At 41.5% G+C, this 20,061-nt stretch overlaps 2 protein-coding genes across 3 annotated transcripts; both read right to left on the reverse strand.

The window, feature by feature from the left end:
* Positions 1 to 266: 266 nt before the first annotated feature.
* sesn2 (sestrin 2) lies at positions 267 to 10,368 on the reverse strand. Its single transcript, XM_039820910.1, has 11 exons — positions 9,761 to 10,368; positions 8,195 to 8,260; positions 7,451 to 7,670; positions 4,707 to 4,750; positions 3,454 to 3,672; positions 2,538 to 2,670; positions 2,338 to 2,453; positions 2,081 to 2,164; positions 1,399 to 1,505; positions 1,163 to 1,307; positions 267 to 944 (listed from the first exon to the last, which is right to left on the reverse strand). Exons 1-11 carry the CDS (start codon positions 10,049 to 10,051, stop codon positions 858 to 860), a joined length of 1,512 nt encoding a protein of 503 aa, XP_039676844.1. The 5' UTR covers positions 10,052 to 10,368; the 3' UTR covers positions 267 to 857.
* A 1,197-nt stretch (positions 10,369 to 11,565) lies between these two features.
* matn1 (matrilin 1) lies at positions 11,566 to 16,526 on the reverse strand. Of its 2 annotated transcripts, XM_039820948.1 has the most exons (10): positions 16,260 to 16,526; positions 14,701 to 14,885; positions 14,439 to 14,603; positions 14,115 to 14,337; positions 13,071 to 13,193; positions 12,794 to 12,966; positions 12,471 to 12,702; positions 12,221 to 12,373; positions 12,043 to 12,123; positions 11,566 to 11,920 (listed from the first exon to the last, which is right to left on the reverse strand). In XM_039820948.1, exons 1-10 carry the CDS (start codon positions 16,345 to 16,347, stop codon positions 11,871 to 11,873), a joined length of 1,473 nt encoding a protein of 490 aa, XP_039676882.1. In that variant the 5' UTR covers positions 16,348 to 16,526; the 3' UTR covers positions 11,566 to 11,870. The 2 variants fall into 2 exon arrangements, with proteins under 2 accessions (XP_039676882.1, XP_039676883.1); XM_039820949.1 differs by lacking the exon at positions 13,071 to 13,193 and having other exon boundaries at positions 16,260 to 16,525.
* Between the last annotated feature and the right edge of the window lie 3,535 nt (positions 16,527 to 20,061).

Raw genomic sequence — 20,061 nt, forward strand, 5'->3', positions numbered from 1 at the left:
GAAAGAGGAATTGGGTATTGTCACTACAATTCATCTTGAAGAGTGACTTCGCAAAGTGAACTGTAGTGACTTTTCACATTTCTTTAAGCCTTTGTCTCCATCTTGTGGCGTGTCAATGGAACTCCTGCTGCAACACATCCAGATGTATTTGCGAGCTGTCCTTGAGTTTCTTGGATTATAAAATATAAAAAATGCAATAATGTTATGCAAGTCATGTTTTGTCGCATTGTTTTTGTTAGAAAATTATGTCCAGACACAACACACTGTTTTAATTTTGATAAAGTAGGTAGTTTTTATTGTATACAAAAATACAAGTTATTTTTTTCATTTTATGATCTCAGCCTCTGTGTGCTGCAGACAGAGGCCAAGGCCTGAGTAGTCATGATGTGGTGAACAGCAGCTGTCTGTGGGTGACAGATAGTTAGCCTGAATAGAAATGTCAAATAAACACTGATCACATGATGATGATGATTTAGTTATACCACACACAATTCCATTCCTGGCATGTAGATATGTCTATGTGTGACAGAAACGTGCAAGAACAACACTTGAGGCTCAAGTGGGGGAAACAAAACCTGATAAACTTCAGTGCAAAAAAAGTTACAAACTTTAAATATCAGATATCCCAGTCGCAAAGCAGCATCAAAACATTAACACTGAAACATAAGATATGCATATACAAACATTCACTGTAGTGTGTGTGCGCGTGTGTGTGTGTGTGTGTGTGTGTGTGTGTGTGTGTGTGTGTGTGTGTGTGTGTGTGTGTGTGTGTGTGTGTGTGTGTGTGTGTGTGTGTGTGTGTGTGCGAGTGCGTAGCTGGCGTGACACCTGCAAAAAAACGTGTGTGAGAGAGTGTGTCATCTCATGTAGTGTGTGATGGCCCGTAAGGTATAAAGAAGGGCTGCTTGTAGCCGGGCTTCCATCACTATTAGGTTTGCATGAACCTGCAAAAAAAAAAAAAAAAAAGAGAAAAAAAAGCATATCATTACTAGGTGACACACTTTCAAGTCCTGAATGGAAAAAAAGAGAGGACACGCTGAAATGTCAAATATTCATTCTTTGTTGAGAAGGTACCAAAGAAGACGACGTGTTGAAATGTCAAATGATTCATTCTTTGTGGCTGGAGAGGCTGGGTCAGGTGCGTGTTTGAACTCATTCATACCTTTTCCGAGTGTCTGAAGTGTCTCCAGAAGGCGTGGTAAATACGTGCTGTGGTCTGCTCGGGGTGACACGCCATGGTTTTAACAAAGACCTTCAGAGAGCGCTCTAACAGCACATTCACACTGCCGTAGTCGTAATCATCGTAGCTGCACAGGTACAATGATAAAAACAAGCGAGTTACACAGCAGAGACAAAACCCAACTTGAAATTTTGTTGTGCATCGTGGGTGTCACTGACCGTATCCCGTACAGACAGTGGATGTAGTTCCACAGAGCTTTTCTCAGAGTGTGAGTGTCCACACCTTCATGCATGGCCATCCTGTTGTAGGTCAAGTTGCTTACGACCTGTAAAAACACAGTTCATCCCATAATATGGTCAATCTCTGGGCAATATTTGGTCATATTTATTTCCCAGTGTGCCCTGCTGATCTCTTTGCTGAGTTGTGTAGGGTGTAGACAACTATGCATCTTCAATGACAGTCCTTCTATCCCAATAGCTGTTTTTTGCTTGTGACCCCTTAATACAAAGCGACAAGAGTCATTTTACCTTCTCAGATGGCTGAATATAAAAACTGTCCAGTATTTCACTCACTGAACAACCCAAACATTAGAGAAAAGATCATTATGTTGCGATCCCCAGGTTAGGAACCACTGTTCTCCTATACACATGTAGTCACCAACCACTTGCTTTCCTGACTCTAAGTGGTTTCATTGCAAGTGTGTAAACAAGCATGTATGTGCAAGCATGTGCCCAAATTATCTCCTTCAGACCTTGGTTTTAGTTACTTAACACTGTGCAACACTTAAACTGCCTGGAGCAGATATACCGGTCATGTTATCCGCACAGCAGTCTTGTGCACTTTTTAATCAGCTAATTGGTATTTATTAGTGTACTTCTACAAGGTTAAAGGTGAGGGTACCTGGAATTTTTCATCCAGGAGCTGGCCCATGTCTGGCAGTAGTCTGTTGACCAGAGAGAAGCCGTGGTCCTCCCATGAATAGTCCTGCACACATCAGACACCAACATCAACAAACCCAGGTCTATGCAACTTAGCACAAGCAGTTAACAGGCCCTTTATACTGTTTGAAGTATGAATAAATAATTTGGGAATGTGTCTCCTAATCTGCAAAAATATAACCAACTTCAACTTAAACGACCAGAAATGCTCCAAACTACCTGGGCTCTCATGGTGGGTGGTGACTGCTCTCCTCTGGGGGCAAAGTCCTCATATCTGAACTCTGGCTCCTCCACCAGACGCAGCACCAGGTCAGGTGGTGCTCCCCGCACCACCGCTGAACAAACACAACAAAGAGGAAATAGTAAGTAAACAAATGTCAACCAAGTAAATGACAGAGTGGGATAAACAAGGTTTGTACCGGTTGGAATGCTCTCGCTCCTCTCCCTCTCAAAGCGAGTGACCATCTCCTCCTGTGTGCACTCCTCCTCCTGCTGCTGCAGCTCCACCATCCTCTGCATCAACACTTCCACCTCCATCACTCCGTCAACCAACTGGAGAAGATTAATAAAAAAAAATAAATAAATAAAAAGAGAGTTCGGGCTTAAAGATCCCATGGCATGCAAATTTCACTTTATGAGGTTTTTTAACATTAATATGCGTTCCCCCAGCCTGCCTATGGTCCCCCAGTGGCTAGAAATGGTGATAGGTGTAAACCGAGCCCTGGGTATCCTGCTCTGCCTTTGAGAAAATGAAAGCTCAGATGGGCCGATCTGGAATCTTGCTCCTTATGAGGTCATAAGGAGCAAGGTTACCTCCCCTTTCTCTGCTTTGCCCGCCCAGAGAATTTGGCCTGCCCATGAGAGAGAGACATCATGGCTTTCAAACGAGCAAAGTGGCAGTTGGTCAAGGCCACACCCCCCACCCTCCACCTTGCCCCCCCTCTCTCCTCCTCAATAGCATTTAAAGCTACAGACACAGAAACGGCACATACTAAGGAAAGCTCATTGTGGGACTGGCTCTAGTGGCTGTAATTCTGCACCAAGGCTGAATTTCAGGAAAGAGACTTCAGATACAGTATTAGGGGACCACTAAGGCCTATATAAAAGTATCCAAAAGCAGCATGTCATGGGACCTTTAAGGACTATATTTAGAACTTTGTTTTTTTAAACAGTAAATTAAAAACATGAAGTATGCCTTGTCTTCTACTTTTACTTAACTGGTGTGACTGGTGAAACAAAGCTGGAAAGTATCAAATACTACTTTGTACTTCTCCTGTTGACATTGTGAATTTTAGACCTGTCAGACCTGAGGGGGAAAATTCCTGCTTGACTTACCTCTTGCCTGCCGTCCTCATGAGCAGGGCTATGAGGGCAACGAGGAAGGTGACTGGGTGATGGGAGTTGGAAGGTATAACCTCCAATGTGGTCGGGTTCAGGGTTTAAGCTGCAGCCCCACACAAAAGAGCAGAGTGAGTGAGCATGTGCCATCAGGACCACAGCATGGATGAGTTCAGCGAATGACCAGCGAGGCTCTGCTCCGGGACACACCAGCTCCTGCAGGGCAGAGGGGCAGGTGTTGGGTAAGTAAACTAAGATGGTGAACATGATAAACATTATACCTGTTAAACACCACCATTGTCATGCTGATGTTAGCATTTAGCTGTGCACCGCTGTGACCTACACTACAGCCTCACAAAGCAGCTAGCATGGCTGTACATTCTTACGGTTGTTAAGTTGCGACAAACAAAGACGGATGAAACTAAATGAACACATGACAATATGGTGCAATTCAATATGACAAAACACAAAGGAAAGCCTCAAATAGCATCATAAAAGTTATATTTATTAATGGACTGTTGAATTACAGTAGAATACATACATACATACATACATACATACATACATATATATATATATATATATATATACATATATATAACATATATATATATACATATATATACATATACATATATATATATACATATATATATATATACATATATAACATATATATATATATACATATATATATATATATATAACATACATATATACATATATATACATATATATATATAATATATATATATATATATATATATATATATATATATATATATACATACATATATATATATATATACACATATATATATATATATATATAACACATATATATATATATATATACTTCTTACACATATATATATATATATATATATATATATATATATATATATATATATATATATATATATATATATATGCACTCATATATACATATATATATGACATATATATATGCATAAGTGCACATATATATATATATATATATATATATATATATATATGCACACATATATATATCTATATATATATATATATATATTGCACATTTTTATATATATATATATTTTTTATATATATATATACTATATAAATATTATGTATATAATATATATTTTATATATACATATATATTATATAGAGAGAGCGTGAAACGAAAAAGAAAAATGGTGGGTATTGTGATATACTAATGAAGACTGAGAAAGAGAGTGAGTGGGTATGAGGAAAGTGTATGCTGACTGTATGTGCTGCTGTGGATGGGGGGGGGGGTACGTGCTCGCAGCTTACGGTGTTTGAAGGGTGGGGGTTGAAAGGAAGCGAGGAAGGGAACAGCAAACTCTCCCCCCCTGCTTCCATAAAGAAAGGCTGGCTGTAGCACGTGCTGATGGGACTTTGTGTCGAACTGCGGCGCTGGTGTCGGGCGTAACCATAGCTCATCATCACGGTGGTGGACCGCCACATGAAGAACTGCCTATGCTCATTAATATAAAAACAGGCACAGAGGTTAAAGCAACACAACTAAATATCTCCACCAGTAGATAATTTTGAGTTTAATGACGTGAAAGGGCGGCTAATGTGAGGAATATGAGTGATGAGAGTCATTAAATGTTTATGAGAGGATAGCTGTCTTTGGCAGACCCTGTTAGTGGCTCGCTATGATACAGTAGCTGGATAACCCTCAAGCAGAGAATGACCTGCCAACTAAGTTCGTTTTGCATCAGTCATCTTTCTCCTTAGTAAAACAGGTTTTTAGGTTCCTACAACCTAAAAATATCATATTTCCTGACTTTTCTATCACTTTCAAAATTTTGCATTTTTCTCCAATGGTCAACAGTAACCACTGTATCCTTAAATGTACCTACAACTATTGATTGGGATAGCTAAAGAATTATTTTTATACATTTTAGTTCCTTAAATGGTCCTAACTGTTTCGAAAGCAAAGAGACATGCCCTGAATGTATTGACATCATATTTTTCTTTTTTTATTTGACTACTTTATTATAACTTGTCTATGTCTTTAGAGCACAACTTTTAGATCCTTATTGAGTTATCGGAGTACTGACTGATACTACTGAAGTGAGACTTACGTAGTATCAGTCAGTACTCAGATAACTCAATTTTAGCCATTCTTTTAATAGACACTGAAACACTGATGAGGCAAAAGATGTAATTTCCCCTTGGGGATCAATAAAGTATGTCTTCTTCTTCTTCTTCAATAACCTGAGACACAGTTCCAAGGTGGAGCATCATAATAATATCACATATAAACATCTGGCTCAAGGTGTGTAGAAAGTTATAGTGTAAAATGTCTTTAAAAATAAGAGAATAAACTGTTTAACATATTTAGCTTTAACAATTGTCTGTCAAGTGTTTTTACAGCTCCAGCAAAAAAGAAAAGAAAAAGAACAACAAGTGTGATTATGGTTCGTTAAGGCTCAAGGGCTGACAATAATCATTACTGTTAGTGCTTGCTACAGTAACTGGCACACATAAATCGAACTTATAGCGTAGTTCCATTAATGTTAATAGCTGCAGCTGTTTGCACCCAGCTATGGCACTGTGAGAGGTTCTGCTGGAAATATAGAAAAGCTGAAGTGTAGTGATATTACTTCACTAAAAGGGCTGCTTCAGCCCATGAACCTAAAAGTCTAAAAGGCATTTATTAAATGGTCACTACAGCTGAACTGACAGGGACTGTAAAAGCAGTCGGCTGCAGTGGAAACAGCATTACAGCGATATTAATATAACTGTATAACTGCAATACTGGTTTTGTCCAACTACTAGTGGAGGCAGGAAAAATTGTATCCCCATAAAGCCAAAATCAATACAGTAGGTGTGTGTGTAAAAAGAAAGAAAAATATTTTGGCACAAAAAGTGAAACTAATAGCTGCAGAGTCTGCCATTACTTTGAATGTTTAGACCATTAGTCGTGCAATATCTAGTCAGAGCATTGAAAGGATAGACTCACACTTCCTGTGGCCTTTCACAGACCAATTACAGGCTTTAGAGCATTTATAGCTGTTCTCATTGCTGCCTCATTTTACACAAAAAGAATAGAATATAGATTTAAATAAACACAAGACAAACACAAAATTGCTATCGCTTAAACACTTATCATAGGCTTATGAATTAGATCAGAAAGTAATCACTTTTTTTGACGTTCTGATTTAACCTGCAGTGTCACTTCTTGCAGCATTTAGCTCGGCACACCCTATTGGGAAATCTAAACAACGACAATATAATCTGTTTATAGTAAAGGACAATTTTAATGTGCACTAATATTACTTTCATTTACCTATAATTATTAATATAACCCTATAATGGTTGAGTGTAGATCTACATTGTAAACAGCAAATAGAGCAATATACCAATCAATGCAACAATATACAGTACCTGCATCTCATTCGGGACTCTCTACCATTTGGTTTTGTTGACTTACCGAGCTTAGTTCTTTACAAGCTATCCAGCTATAGTTAGTTAAAAAATGATTACAATCTCATTGGGAGCTGACTGTGTGGTTACATTTAGGAAGACATGCTATGGCCAAATGTCCTCCATTCATACACTCTATCTAGACCATCTATTAATACCAGAGATTTTGCCAACCTCAGTATTTTCATTAATTAAAATGTGCTGCTCCTACAAATTTGATTCATTACCATTTATTATAGTCTGCTGTAGTGTACTTTTGTCATGTATGTTGGTCTTACAGGGAGAATCAAGAAAATGAGTCATCACACAACCTGAACTACTCAAGCTCGCATTCCTCGCATGGAACCCTTTGGAAAATGCGTACTCAATTTTATATTCAGTCAACTGCAAAATAGTCAACAGCAGTTTCGGATCTTGATTTGAAGCGCTTTTTTTTATTGTGTCTCTTTAAAATAAAGATAAAGTTTTACATTCAGGAGTGTACATGAGGCTCTTACTGGTGTTGATCTGAGAGCTCTGATAGGTGTCACTAGTAACAATCATATATTGTATTTTATATTCACATATTGTGGTTTTCTTACCATAACAGCAATGTAATGTCTCCAGTGACGGGGCAAGGGGCCGTCCATCTCTAACAAAGCATGCTGGGTCCTCATGAAGCAGCTGAGGTATGCAGGGTGCAACGCCATCACCATGGTGATGTGGTCCACGCGACCCAATGAAAGGAAAGATTCGATAAGGATGTCCTGGTCCAGCCCTTGTTTCAATATCTGAAGAGAAAAAGAAAGACAAAATACAATTGACAACTGTAAAATGTTTCTCTTACAGACGGAAATAAGCTGCCTAGAAGACAGTGAGTCACATATGAAATCAGCATCTTTAGTAATCAGCTTTTGCAACATATCTTGGCAGTTGCTTCTCTGAAGCAACCATTGACTGTAATTATTATTAACAGTCTATGGAAGCAACAGGCACTTCAGTATTGCGGCAGAATAGTTAGCTACACTGCTTATACTTGATGTGAGCCACACTGAAATCCACTTGGGAAACAATATCTCTAATATGAATAGTTTTAACAATAAATATATGGTAAAGTAAAAATCTGGTGATTAGAGTTATACACTGCTCCATGACTCATGGGATTTATTTTGGGATTTCACACTTCAAAACATTTTACAAACATAAATCTGGAAGACGATTTAAACAAGTGTTTTCATTTGGAAATCAAATATAACAGTTGATATCTTTATTAATGGAGCAAATATATGTACTTTTAAAAACAAGCCACACACACCTCTTTTGCAGGAATAAACGAGCTTGGACCTGAAGCCAGAGTCCGAGGTACTTCAACTCCTTGTTCCTAAGAAGGAAGACACTGAGGGTTAATTATACAGTGGAATGACGACTGATTTAATTTCTGAATAATCTGACAATTATCTTCTTGATTAATCACTTGAACTACTGTATTAAATGTTAGACAATAGTGAAAAATTCTTGTCACAATTTCCCAAAGCTTAGGATAATGTTATCAAATTGCTTGATTGGTCTGATCAATAGTCCAAAAAGGTAAATATATGGAGTTTACTATCACATGAGACAAAGAAGCAGCAAAATCTCACAACTGAGAAGCTGGAACTACCAAGTGTTTAGCATTTTTGCTTGGAAAATAACAAACAAATCAATCATCAAAATAGTTCCTGATTATTTTTCTGTTGATCGACAAATCGATTAATTGACTTATTGTTTGAGCTTTACATTGAAAGGTCTAAAATCGTATACATTACGCCATATCAAAGTTTAAAAAAACAAAACGTTTTGAGCAAACAACTAAAAGGTTGGATTGTTATTGAAACAACAGTACGTGTTCCCTTTTTAAACACTTCAGAATCGGAACAGGAGTTATTGCCAACACACACAAGGAATGTGCCTTTGGGATTGGTGCATACATAAAGGTATTAAAAACAACAAAGCAAAGTACTGCAACAGACAAGAACATAAATATAGAATCAGAATAATAATAATAATACGGACGCCATACTTATAATAAAGATAAATTAGAAAATCTGCACACAGTTTCAACCTTCAACCTTGACTAGACGTATTTAGACTATAGCTGTACTGTAACTGGAGAGGCCCGTTTCATAACTCGCAGGCAGTTCCTAAAATCTGTAACCAAACCATGCGTTTAACTCACAGACATCATTGGAAGGCCCGGCAGCAGAATACCGCAAGTCTACGCTTGTTACTTCAAAAAAAAAAAAAAAAAAACCAAAAATCCCAAACCCCCCCCCCCCTTTTTTTTTTAAAAACAACAGGCGCGGGGAAAGGGCAGGGGGGGGGGGGTTTTTTCTTTTTTTCCCCCCAAAAAACCCCGACCCCCCCCTTTTCTTTTTTTTCAACACCCCCCCAACACCACCACCCCCCCCCCCCCTCCAATCCTACACCAAAACCCAAAAAAAAAAACCAAGCAACAGAAAAAAAGGAGTAATCAGCTGATAACTGTGACTGACCAGCTTCAAAGTTATCATACGACTATTAAATCAATCATTCACGTAATCTTGGAATTAATGATAAGAATCAATTAGCTAAGCAATATTTGTGGCTGGGAATTTGTGCTGTTGAAATCCCCTGCCCCCCTCTGCCGCCCCCCCCCCCAAAAAACTGTGGGGCGGCCCCCCTGTTCCCCCCCCCCCCCCCCCACCCCCGGGCCGCGATTTGGGGGGATGGGTTGGGAAGTGTTTTTGGTGTGGGGACGAAGGGAAAAAAAAAAAAAAAAAAAAAAAATTGGGTGGGGGGGGGGGGGGGGGGGCGGAGGAGCGGGGGGGGAGGAGAGGCGGGAATTGGTTTTTCTTGTTCAAAAAAGGGAGGGGAAGCGCCGAAGCAGAAGAAGGAGTGTTTGTTTACTCAGCTGTGCCGAACCGGGCCGGTCCAGTTCTAAACACACCAGAACCCCGCGGCTGAGCTCCTCCAGAGCCGCTGCTCGCTCCTCTTCGTCCCTGCTACACAGCCGTGCTAAGCTTTTGTCAGTCGGGCCAACATCGGACTCTGACTCGCACCGGTGGCGACGTGAGCGGCCAGAACTGGACCCTCGTCCTGGTGTGCTTTCTCCGTTAGCATGGCAGGTAAAGCCTGCCGCAGGATTACTGGCCATCTCTTGTATTGGTCCCGAAGCACATCGGAGTGACTCCTCAAGTACCTGGGTTGAGAGTTACCTAACGTTCCCGCTAGCTAGCTAACGTTAAACGTCCGCTTGATGCAAACGTTGGTTTTCGTAAGTGCAGGATACAGGAGGTGTCAGTTGCTTGTGTTCCACCAATCATTAACGCAAACGGACCACCTTCAAAGGTCTCTCGTACGCACCCGGCTGCCTGACCGTAAATAAGGTCTACCGGTTATTGTTGTTGGCTCGCTAAGCTAGTTTAGTTCAGCTCTCCTGAGTTCCGGAGTTTTTTTTTTTTCCCTCTTATGCAACGTCATTGTGACGTACCTGAAATGTTTCACTAATGAACTGCACTCCAGGGTGCACTTAATTATACTGCACTACTGCATTACTTTGAAAAATGTTTGTGTTTCTATTTCTGCACCATTCAACTAACCTTGTAATTATTTATGTATTATGAGGAGTGTGCTTGTTTCTGATATACACTTCTATAATTTGTTGCGGATTTAACTCTTATTTGGCTTTTTGTGAACTCTGCCCTTCTGCATTTAAATGCTTGAGTTAAATGTTATTAAATGCTATGCTAAAACTAATAGAATAAATTGATAAATAATAAATACAATAATGCAAATATATAAAACCTGTACATAAACCTGTGTTTGCAGTTTTCAAAAAAATACTAGTTTACATGACTACTACTACTACCAGTTTACTGTAGCAAAAGTAGTATTGCCCGTTAATCTTTTAATTGATCAATTATTATGTAGTCTATAAAATGTCAACACTAATGAAAAATGCCCATCATACTTACCAGAGCCTAAGGCAATGTCTTAAATTGGCAAATGTACTGTTTACATTACTTCCATGGCTGCACTCTAATGCAGGAGTAAACCTTTTCTTGACAGGGAACCCCAAAAATCACACTAGAGTATGGATCCTACTTTGGTCCCGATCACTGCCATTTAGGATGAATTTCACTACTTCAAAGACCCAATGCAGAATTACGTTAAAGTTTTGGAGATCTTTGGGTTCTACATTTGACTGGAAATACCTGTTAAGCCCTTGTGGTCCTTGGAGCCCACATTTTGGAGCCATTGGAATATTCTGTTACATTTTTATATTATTTATATTTAATTAACTAAAACTGTGTAAAAGTGAGAATTGCTTTGTGTCTGTGAGTGCATACAATAGTTTCACAATTTATAATATTTACTTCCTGAATCACCTTTATTTAGGAAAATAAAAAACATCAATGGTGTACCCTTATTATCAGACATATATCTTATATTAATTTACCTGTATATATATATTTATACCATATATAATATATGATAGGTGTGGGGCTAAGTGAAGAAATCTGAAGCCTTAAGATATGAGAGAAGAGAGGAGGAAAAAGACAGAAAGACAAACAAGTGAGGGTGATGTGCTGTTCCATTTGGAGACACAGAATGTGGGGTTTGGGAAAATTCAACATTGTGGCAGCAACAAAGGAAAACCCTTCAGTGTACCGTCACCATTTCCCTATGAGGGAAGACTTTTATTAACAAACACACAGGCTGTCTATAGAAGATGACCTTCAGAGCACACCCAAAGGCATGGTCCCCATGGCAACCGGCGCTTCGTGTCCCAGGAGACCCACGGGTGGAAGAGGTAAGACCGAGAGAGGAGGGGGCAGAGCTCAGGATACAAGCAGAGGTCAGGGTTCACACACACGGGTTCCTCCTTAGTATTTTACAGGAAGTAAAATTAGTTTGTGTTTGTGTACGTGGGTGTGTGTGTGGATGTATATGAAAGAGTGGGATGTGAGTCCTCAGACGATCTTGTTCTCCAGCAAGGCGATCCTCTTCGACATACTGTCTAGTACGATTTTTGTCAAGGACAGCAATTATGGAGAAAAACAAGACAGAAAATATGATAACAACATTAAAGCGTTCTCTCCCAACATCATATTCTCACACCGTTTCACCCGTTGTAAAGGATATATTTTTTTGTTAGTGCCTGTAGGGCCTCTTCTACTTTCTTTTGGAACTTCACGAGGGAGTCGCATTCGCAGGGGTCCTCCTCTGTGGGAACAGAAAGCACAAGTTCTGAGTTATTGTACCAGTATGTGTAGTGAAATAACACAAGTATTAATGTTCGTATATAATCATGATGTGTGACCTTGACAGATGTTAATCTGCAGCTTCTTGGCGATCTGGGTCATAGCCTTGAAGTCAGCAGTGTAAAAGTAGTGCTCTCCAGTGGGCTCAGAGGCAATTTCTTTCAGCTCATCCTCCACTGCATTGCCCACTCCAACAGCGTACATCTTGAAACCTGTAACATAAACATACACAGGTTTCCTTCATCTGACTGGTAAAAGTAGGCTTTGTATGCTTATACTACACCCATGCATTAAGAAGTAATCTCTCACCGTGCTCCTTGGTCTTCTTGGCGGCATCTCCAATGTAGTCCTGGCTGCGTCCGTCGGTGAAGACAATGCCCACCTTGGCTACTCCAGGCCGGGCGCCCTGCCCGGCGCTGAAGCTGTTGTCTGTCAGATAGTGGAGAGCCTGGCCTGTCATGGTTCCCCTCTCCATGTAGGCCATCTTCTTCACAGCGTCCTTCAGGTCTTTCTTGTTGTTGTAGCGGCCCAGGGGGAACTCCTGCGGGAGGGAGACAAAAACATGACGTTGATACAGTAGAGAAGGAGGTCGATAATGAGGTGACACTAAAATGCTAAACACAGACACGTGCCTGTTTGACTGAGCTGGAGTACTGAACCAGTCCAACGTGAGCCTTGCTCTCAGAAACATCCAGTTTGTCGATGATCTGGTTGATCCACTTCTTGACCAGCTCAAAGTTCTCAGGACGCACGCTCTTAGAGCCGTCGATCAGGAACACTACATCTGTCGCAGAGTTGCTGCAAGCTGGTAATGTCAGACACACAATGGGGCACGTTACTCTGGTAGCACAGTGGTCGCGCTTGGACAAATACTTTCATACATACACACAAACACATACACACACTCACCACTGCAGCTGCGACCATTGTCCATGAGGGTAAAGCCATCTTTGCAGGCACACTTGAATGATCCAGGGGAGCTGATGCATACCTGCTCACAGTCATGATCCCCGGTGGCACACAGGTCCGACACTGTGTGTGTGTGTGCATGCAGAACACACATTAGAATATATGTTGAGGCACACACACACACACACACACAGAGGTGGGGGCAGGGGTCAGGTGGGGGGGTTGGAGTTAGGAGGAGAGAATGAAACTATGTCAGTTTGAAAACGGAAAAATCTAGCATACATTTTTAAGGATCCACTTGGACCTGCAGCCAACAGTTTTGAATATGCATGGATGATGCACAAATCCAGTGGATCCTTAAAAACAAACAGGTGGAAAAGATTGGAGTAGCCTTAAATACACAAGATCCGTTTGTCTGTTTCTAAATGTGAGGCACAGGCTCGTCCAATAACAATCCAACACTGCGATCATGCAGCTCTGCCCTTGGATGAAACATCTCTAGCGAGAGTGGCTGCTGCAAAGCAAGCGGCAGGCAGCAGTCAACACTGTCGCAGACTGGGAGAGCCAAAGGGCATCGCTAATTAGAAGTTTAATGATTGTCACTAATGGATCGGTAATTACAGAGAGAGTCTCGCCTCTCGGTTATGTGAGAGTTGACTGAAGAACAGGAGCAAATTTACTTCCTTTACGGTTGTTCCTGCCCTAATGCCCTCGTGCAGTGGGAGTGTTGTTAATGAGTTTGAACAGTTAAATTCATATACTGTAGTCGTGTTGAGGACAAAAGGAGGGAACAACATATAGGAATGAAAAGATGACAGTCCTGACACCTTACCCTCAGTATAGGGCGGCCAGCAGACAGCTCTCTCCACAGTGATGAGTGAGTGATGATGATGACCCGTCCTGACAGCAATTCTTTTCAACCCTCTTTGTCTATTTCCATCACTCACGACTATAATCCCTGTTTTCTGCATGTGTCCCTCTAATTTGAAACAATAAAGCCCTCATCTTTCTTTCTTCTTCTCCCACGTCCTCCTCCCATCTTACCACAGAAGGCCTCCTTGAACTTCTTGGTGAGCTTCTCGATGACGCTGTAGCTCTCCACGTAGTCCACGTGGTCATCCAGAGAATCACTGGCCATCTGCTTCAGAGTGCTCATGTCCACACGTCCCACACCGATGGCGAAAATCTCAATACCGGCATCCCGTGCACGTTGAGCCACATCTTTCACGTTATCCTGGGGACGCCCGTCTGTCACAATAATGGCAACCTACGAAGAACGAGGAGCAAAATTAGAAAAAAAAACATCCTGATCATAATTGCAGAATATATTGATCTGCATGTGTAAATGCATGTAAATGGGTGTGTGACCTTGCTGATATCAGGAGATTTGACACGAGCGCCCTCGCCCTCACTGAAGGCCACATTCAGGGCAAACTGGATTGCCAGACCAGTCATTGTTCCAGTGGACAGGGGTTCGATCTTGGTCACAGCCTTAATTAGCCCGGCTTTGGTGCGGTATGTCTTCAGAGACACCTGCAGTTGCATGATAGCAAGGTCAGTGATGTTAAATAGTTTAACCAATCAATAAAAACTTTGCTCAGCGCTAGTTTAGGCTAGCTGAGCACCATACCTCATTCTTGACACGGCTGGCGTAGTTGACAACTCCCACACGGGTGGCGTTGGGTCCAATATCCAGCCCCTCGATGACCTTAGCCAGGAAGACCTTGACCTGCTCAAACTCAGAAGGGCGAACGCTCCGACTGCTGTCGATGATGAACACAATGTCTGTGGGACGAGTTTTGCACAAACCTGCCGCTACACATGAAAGGACAGAAAGGAGATTATGATCTATTCGTGTCTTAACAGTTTGAATAACAAACGTGCATCCACAAAATGATTCACACATGTAGATTGATAAAGAAATTAAATTGATGAAGAAGGAAGAAAAGGGGGCGGGGAAGGAGCATGGGGAGAATGGAGGTATTGAGAGGAGAAGGGAGGGGATAGAGGCTGGTGAGAAAGTGGGAGGAAACAGAAAAACAGGATGCAGGGAGGCAACGGGTAGAGAGTGGCAAAGGTGGAGGGAGAGATGGAGAAATGCTAGGCAAAAAACCCCAAAAATGAAGGACAGAGAAAGATCAAATGAGAAGACGCCTACTTTAAATATATAAAAAATGACCTCTTAGACCTTAGATAATAGTATTAATAAATTAGTATTAGAATGACAACTGAACAAAATCAGGAAGAGGGTAAGATGTGGTTGAAAACTCAGAAAAAGTGTATCTTGAGATAAGAGTTTCATTATATTGATGCAAACATTTCTGCTGAAAAAGTTGAAACAGTTCAGCTGTAACTGTAGCTGCAAACACCCGATGGAGCTACCTTATGTGTCTGCGCGAAATACAGAAAACTGTTTTTGTGATAGTGTCTGGTAGTAGTAATAATAGTAATAAAACTGTTTGCATCAGGGAGGATGTGTTGGATTGTAAGTGAGGGTCTAGGCATTTTAGGCGTTGTTAAATTAATCACTGAAACGTCCAGTGTTTGTTTAACATCACTGATCTCCCTTCTCACCCTTCACCTCTCTCCCTCCCTTCAGTTTTTCCTCCCACCAACTTCTACATCACACACATATGCACAGCGTACCAACTGCCACACACCATCCTAAAACAGTCATCCAAACTGTGCACGTACACCATCCAACCACCAACAACAACACAATAACCACTGCTGTCTTTAACACTGGCTAACTAATCACTCCAAATCAATAAATGCCCAAAGGCACTGGAAAATATATAAATAACTGTGGAATTTTATTCTATGGCAATTATCCAGACCAATTTCAATGCAAAATATGATTAAGCTAAATAAATCAATTTTTCCATTCCTCTGCTTCAATTCTGTTACCTCTGGGAATTTATAAAACTCTATAGCAATGCAACACATCATACCGTTATACTGATTTACGGAAAGACTAAACCCAGACTCTATTCCTAAAATGCTGTTACCTATGTATAAAGTCAAGTATTTTCTTAGCTTAATCATGTTATAATGTCTATTTCTGAGGTTTTGGTCCTCTGAATAATTTTTTTTAAGGATAAGGAGTGAAAACCAGTGTTATGTCAGGTATCACACCATCAGAGATCTGGAGTTAGAATCAACTTTAAGGGTAAAGGTCATCATTCTTACCCATGGCAGCGGCCGTGCGGACGTCCACGGTGGCCTGAGCCCCTATGAGGCTGAGCAGCAGCAGGAACAACGGCGGGGTTGGTGTCATGGTGACAGCGTCCGAGGGGTGACAAGTAAACGCGGGAGTCTGAGCGTGTCCGCAGACAGTCCTAGAGTGAGAAGCAAGAAAGGAGACAGAGCAGGGCGAAGGGAGTTCCAGGCGAGGGGGATGGCCACAAAGTGAGACTGAGTGACTCTGAGCTGCAGGTTATCAATGCAAGTGCTTCACACATTCAGCCCATAGACACCCCTCCACCCCATAGCTGCAGTTAAGCGTGTGTAAAAGTGTGTGTGTGTGCGTGGGTAAAAAAGGGAAATACCTGCTCTGGGAGGACCTAAAATGGTGGGAAGGGAAAGACAAACACACCTTGATATGGTTAGGATGGACAGGTATGTGTGTGTGTGTGTGTGTGTGTGTGTGTGTGTGTGTGTGTGTGTGTGTGTGTGTGTGTGTGTGTGTGTTCTCGCTCAAGTACCTGAGCATGTACAGTGTGTGTGTGTGTGTGTGTGTGTGTGAGTGTGTGTGTGTGTGTGTGTGTGTGTGTGTGTGTGAGAGAGAGTGTGTGTGTTCGCTCAAGTACCTGAGCATGTACAGTGTGTGTGTGTGTGTGTGTGTGTGTGTGTGTGTGTGTGTGTGTGTGTGTGTGAGAGAGAGTGTGTGTGTGTTCGCTCAAGTACCTGAGCATGTACAGTGTGTGTGTGTGTGTGTGTGTGGCTGGGGGTACAGGAGCGGCTGGGGTTTGGTGCAGACTGTGCGCCAATGCAGCCGCCCCAGGTTGGATTTGGCCAAAGCTCAAATAAACACCAACATGAATTCCTCTTTTCTCCCCGTGTTCCCTCGTATAGCAAACACACATTTATGGTGCGGAAGTGAAGGAGAGCAACCATACACAGCCCACAGTGTTCCCGCTGCTCTGCACGTTGGGAGGCGTGTGCGTGCATTTTTGCATAGGCATGTATTTTTGTATACCTTGAAGTATAAACGCCAATTCCTGGATTCTTAAGTTCAGCTCAGTTCATCTCCTGAATTATACATAACTGTTTTGTGTTTTTCTATCACTTGTTTGTTTATTTTCTCCTATCCATCTCATCTCCTATCCGTCCTACTTTGCATTTTGGGAACCTTTTAAAGCATTGACTTACATATATTTTAAGATCAAAATTACTAAGAACAGATCACACAACAAACATAAAAATAGAAGGTAAAGATTCCCTGATTGCAACCAGATAAAAAAAAAATTCAACCTGACTCTTCTTCCCGCCTATTTCCCCATTACTCCCCTCTCCACCGTCAGGTCGGCGGCGGGCCCCAACGGAGTAAACACAGTAGGAAAACACACCTTCATCACTACTCACATACACACGTCTTTAATCTCTCTATAGACTCCACATACACACTAAACAGAGACCCCTCTTTTCGCTCCGACATCCCGCTCCACCCAACCCAATCCTGCATTCCTCTGCACCACCCCTTCCTCCTTCTCCACACACACACCTCCACCCACACACACAACCTGAACAAGCCACAATTGAGGGGGTAAGTCTAGAAGGGGAAGAGGAGTTTGGACTCAGGCTGTACAGTAAGTAGCCAGACAGATTTTGTGTGTGTGTGTGTGTGTGTGTGTGTGTGTGTGTGTGCGTGCGTGCGTGCGTGCGTGCGTGCGTGCGTGCGTGCGTGCGTGCGTGCGCGTGTGTGTGTTATGGTGTCAATGAGAGAAGACATAACAGACACATACCTACACATATTCGTGCAAACACACAAACATAAAGTGGATTCACAAACACACAAACACACAGGTAATGTAACCCCCCTCCCCCCAAGAAAATAACAATTATAAAAAAGCCTTGATTGCAGATTCAATGATTATCAAAATTGTTGTTGATTGATATCATCATTTTTAGCACCAATGGTTTTCTAACTCAGCAAGTTGATTGGCATTCTGCAAATATAACCCCAAAAGCTCAGATATTTTCTGTCCCCGTTCTCTTCGTCCTTATCGTTTTTTAGTAGCAAAATAGAAATCTAATATAAAGACACAGCATATTTGCTTTTTAACTGAAAAAAGGAAATGTTCCTGTAAGTCCTATTTCACAGCCAACAGCCAAACCACCGCGGGGAGCTCAATTTCGAGTATATTCATCACAATAGCACTGCCAGACCTGTAGAGTAAATGGAAACAAGTCTAAAACAAACAAATTCCTCCATCTCAGCTACACTGCATGCCATTAGGCATTTTTTTTTATACAAGGCCACATTCAAATAACACAACTCCCAGTAAATATATTTACTATCAACATAGTGAGGTGAGATATTTTATCTCGGTCAAATCTGGGCCTTCCACGGTTTGTTATCATGTTTACACAGCATGTGAACAGGCATATCTATTCATTTTATCCAGTAAGTTGTTTTCCTACAGCCACTCTGCCTCGTGTTCCCTGTTCCTCCAAACCCAACACCCAAGTCTATTTGTTGTATCTTTTCAAAACAAACTAAAAGTCAACACCCTAATGTCATCTGAACCGGAGGACCAAAGCACTGGAGGATCTCCAAACCATGTTTCAGCTTTGTTCCACAACCAACATTATTACTTTCAATCTGTTATATCAATAAACGTTATCCACTAATATCAATAAACTCCATTACTTGACTGTATCAAAGCACTGTGTCTGTATGTGTGTGTGTGTGTGTGTGTGTGTGTGTGTGTGTGTGTGTGTGTGTGTGTGTGTGTGTGTGTGTGTGTGTGTGTGTGTGTGTGTGTGTATATACAGTCACAGGGTTTGGAAAGACTGCGAGGATTTTGTGTTCGACCACATCCATAAATATTGAAACAAGTTCCCTTTCTTCAAATCTCAGAATACTGAATAAATATTGACACGGTGGAATTGGGTTGGACTGAAGCATCCCATACCTGTGCTTACACATTCTCAAATGCACATACATGCACACACACACATATTATGTGCCTACAGATACACACACACACATGCCCTCAGGCTGTGCTCTAAGCACTCTCTGTTCACACCAGGGAAGTCCGGGAAAAATTAATTACAAAGTTAAACCTACATGAAACCCTCCTCAGTCACACATGCAAGCTCACTGACAAATGTGAAGAAAGCTGAAACTGTGCTTACTGACACAAGAGACAGATACACACAGTGATAGGCTTCACCTATACACAAATAAAATTAAACTCCAGCGTTAAAACTTTAGTTCACTGAGTTTGAATAGATTTCTCACACTCAGGGTTTCATTCCTGAAATGAATGTGTTGTGTGTTACTTTATCCAAGCGAGAGTTTGAGAAATGAAGTTTTTGTGCGTGTGTTTATGCTGCGCTTCTCCTGCCAACAGTAACAGCTCAGAGGCCAGTGAGCAGCAAGAGAGAGGTTCATTAAAACCCCAAATACAGCAGTTACATAACCAACAGTTCTGTTCATCCCAGAACCCCCTGTGCTACAAACACACTCCTCCCTCATCCCCATCTTCTTCTCCCTCCCACGCCTGCTGGCAGAGCCCACCCATCATCCTCTTCTCCTCCCATAGCAACAGCTCATCTCAGCTCTCCTCCTACTATGTTCCCAGACTAACACATTGCCTCACTCCTCCCCCTTTATCTGCTCCCCTGGTCCCTGCCACCTCCTCCTCGCTCTCATCAAACAGTTCCCTCTCCTACTCCCTTATCATGATCCAACTTCACTTCAAACTTTGCTTTACATATAGCAGGACTACGAACCAGGAATTGTAACTAGAGTTAAGACAGGAAA

Source organism: Perca fluviatilis, chromosome 13 (genome assembly GCF_010015445.1).
Source record: "Perca fluviatilis chromosome 13, GENO_Pfluv_1.0, whole genome shotgun sequence".
NCBI classification, from domain to species: Eukaryota; Metazoa; Chordata; class Actinopteri; order Perciformes; family Percidae; genus Perca; species Perca fluviatilis.

Coding starts and splice junctions, on each gene's coding strand:
- sesn2 (XM_039820910.1), bottom strand. CDS start 10,051: ATGGCCAGTAATCCTGCGGCAGGCTTTACCTGCCATGCTAACGGAGAA. Junction 2,671..3,453: donor ATGAGGACGGCAGGCAAGAG/GTAAGTCAAGCA, acceptor AATCTTCTCCAG/TTGGTTGACGGAGTGATGGA. Junction 1,308..1,398: donor CACTGTCTGTACGGGATACG/GTCAGTGACACC, acceptor GTACCTGTGCAG/CTACGATGATTACGACTACG.
- matn1 (XM_039820948.1), bottom strand. CDS start 16,347: ATGACACCAACCCCGCCGTTGTTCCTGCTGCTGCTCAGCCTCATAGGG. Junction 14,886..16,259: donor CCGCACGGCCGCTGCCATGG/GTAAGAATGATG, acceptor TTTCATGTGTAG/CGGCAGGTTTGTGCAAAACT. Junction 12,967..13,070: donor CAATGGTCGCAGCTGCAGTG/GTGAGTGTGTGT, acceptor TGACATTACCAG/CTTGCAGCAACTCTGCGACA.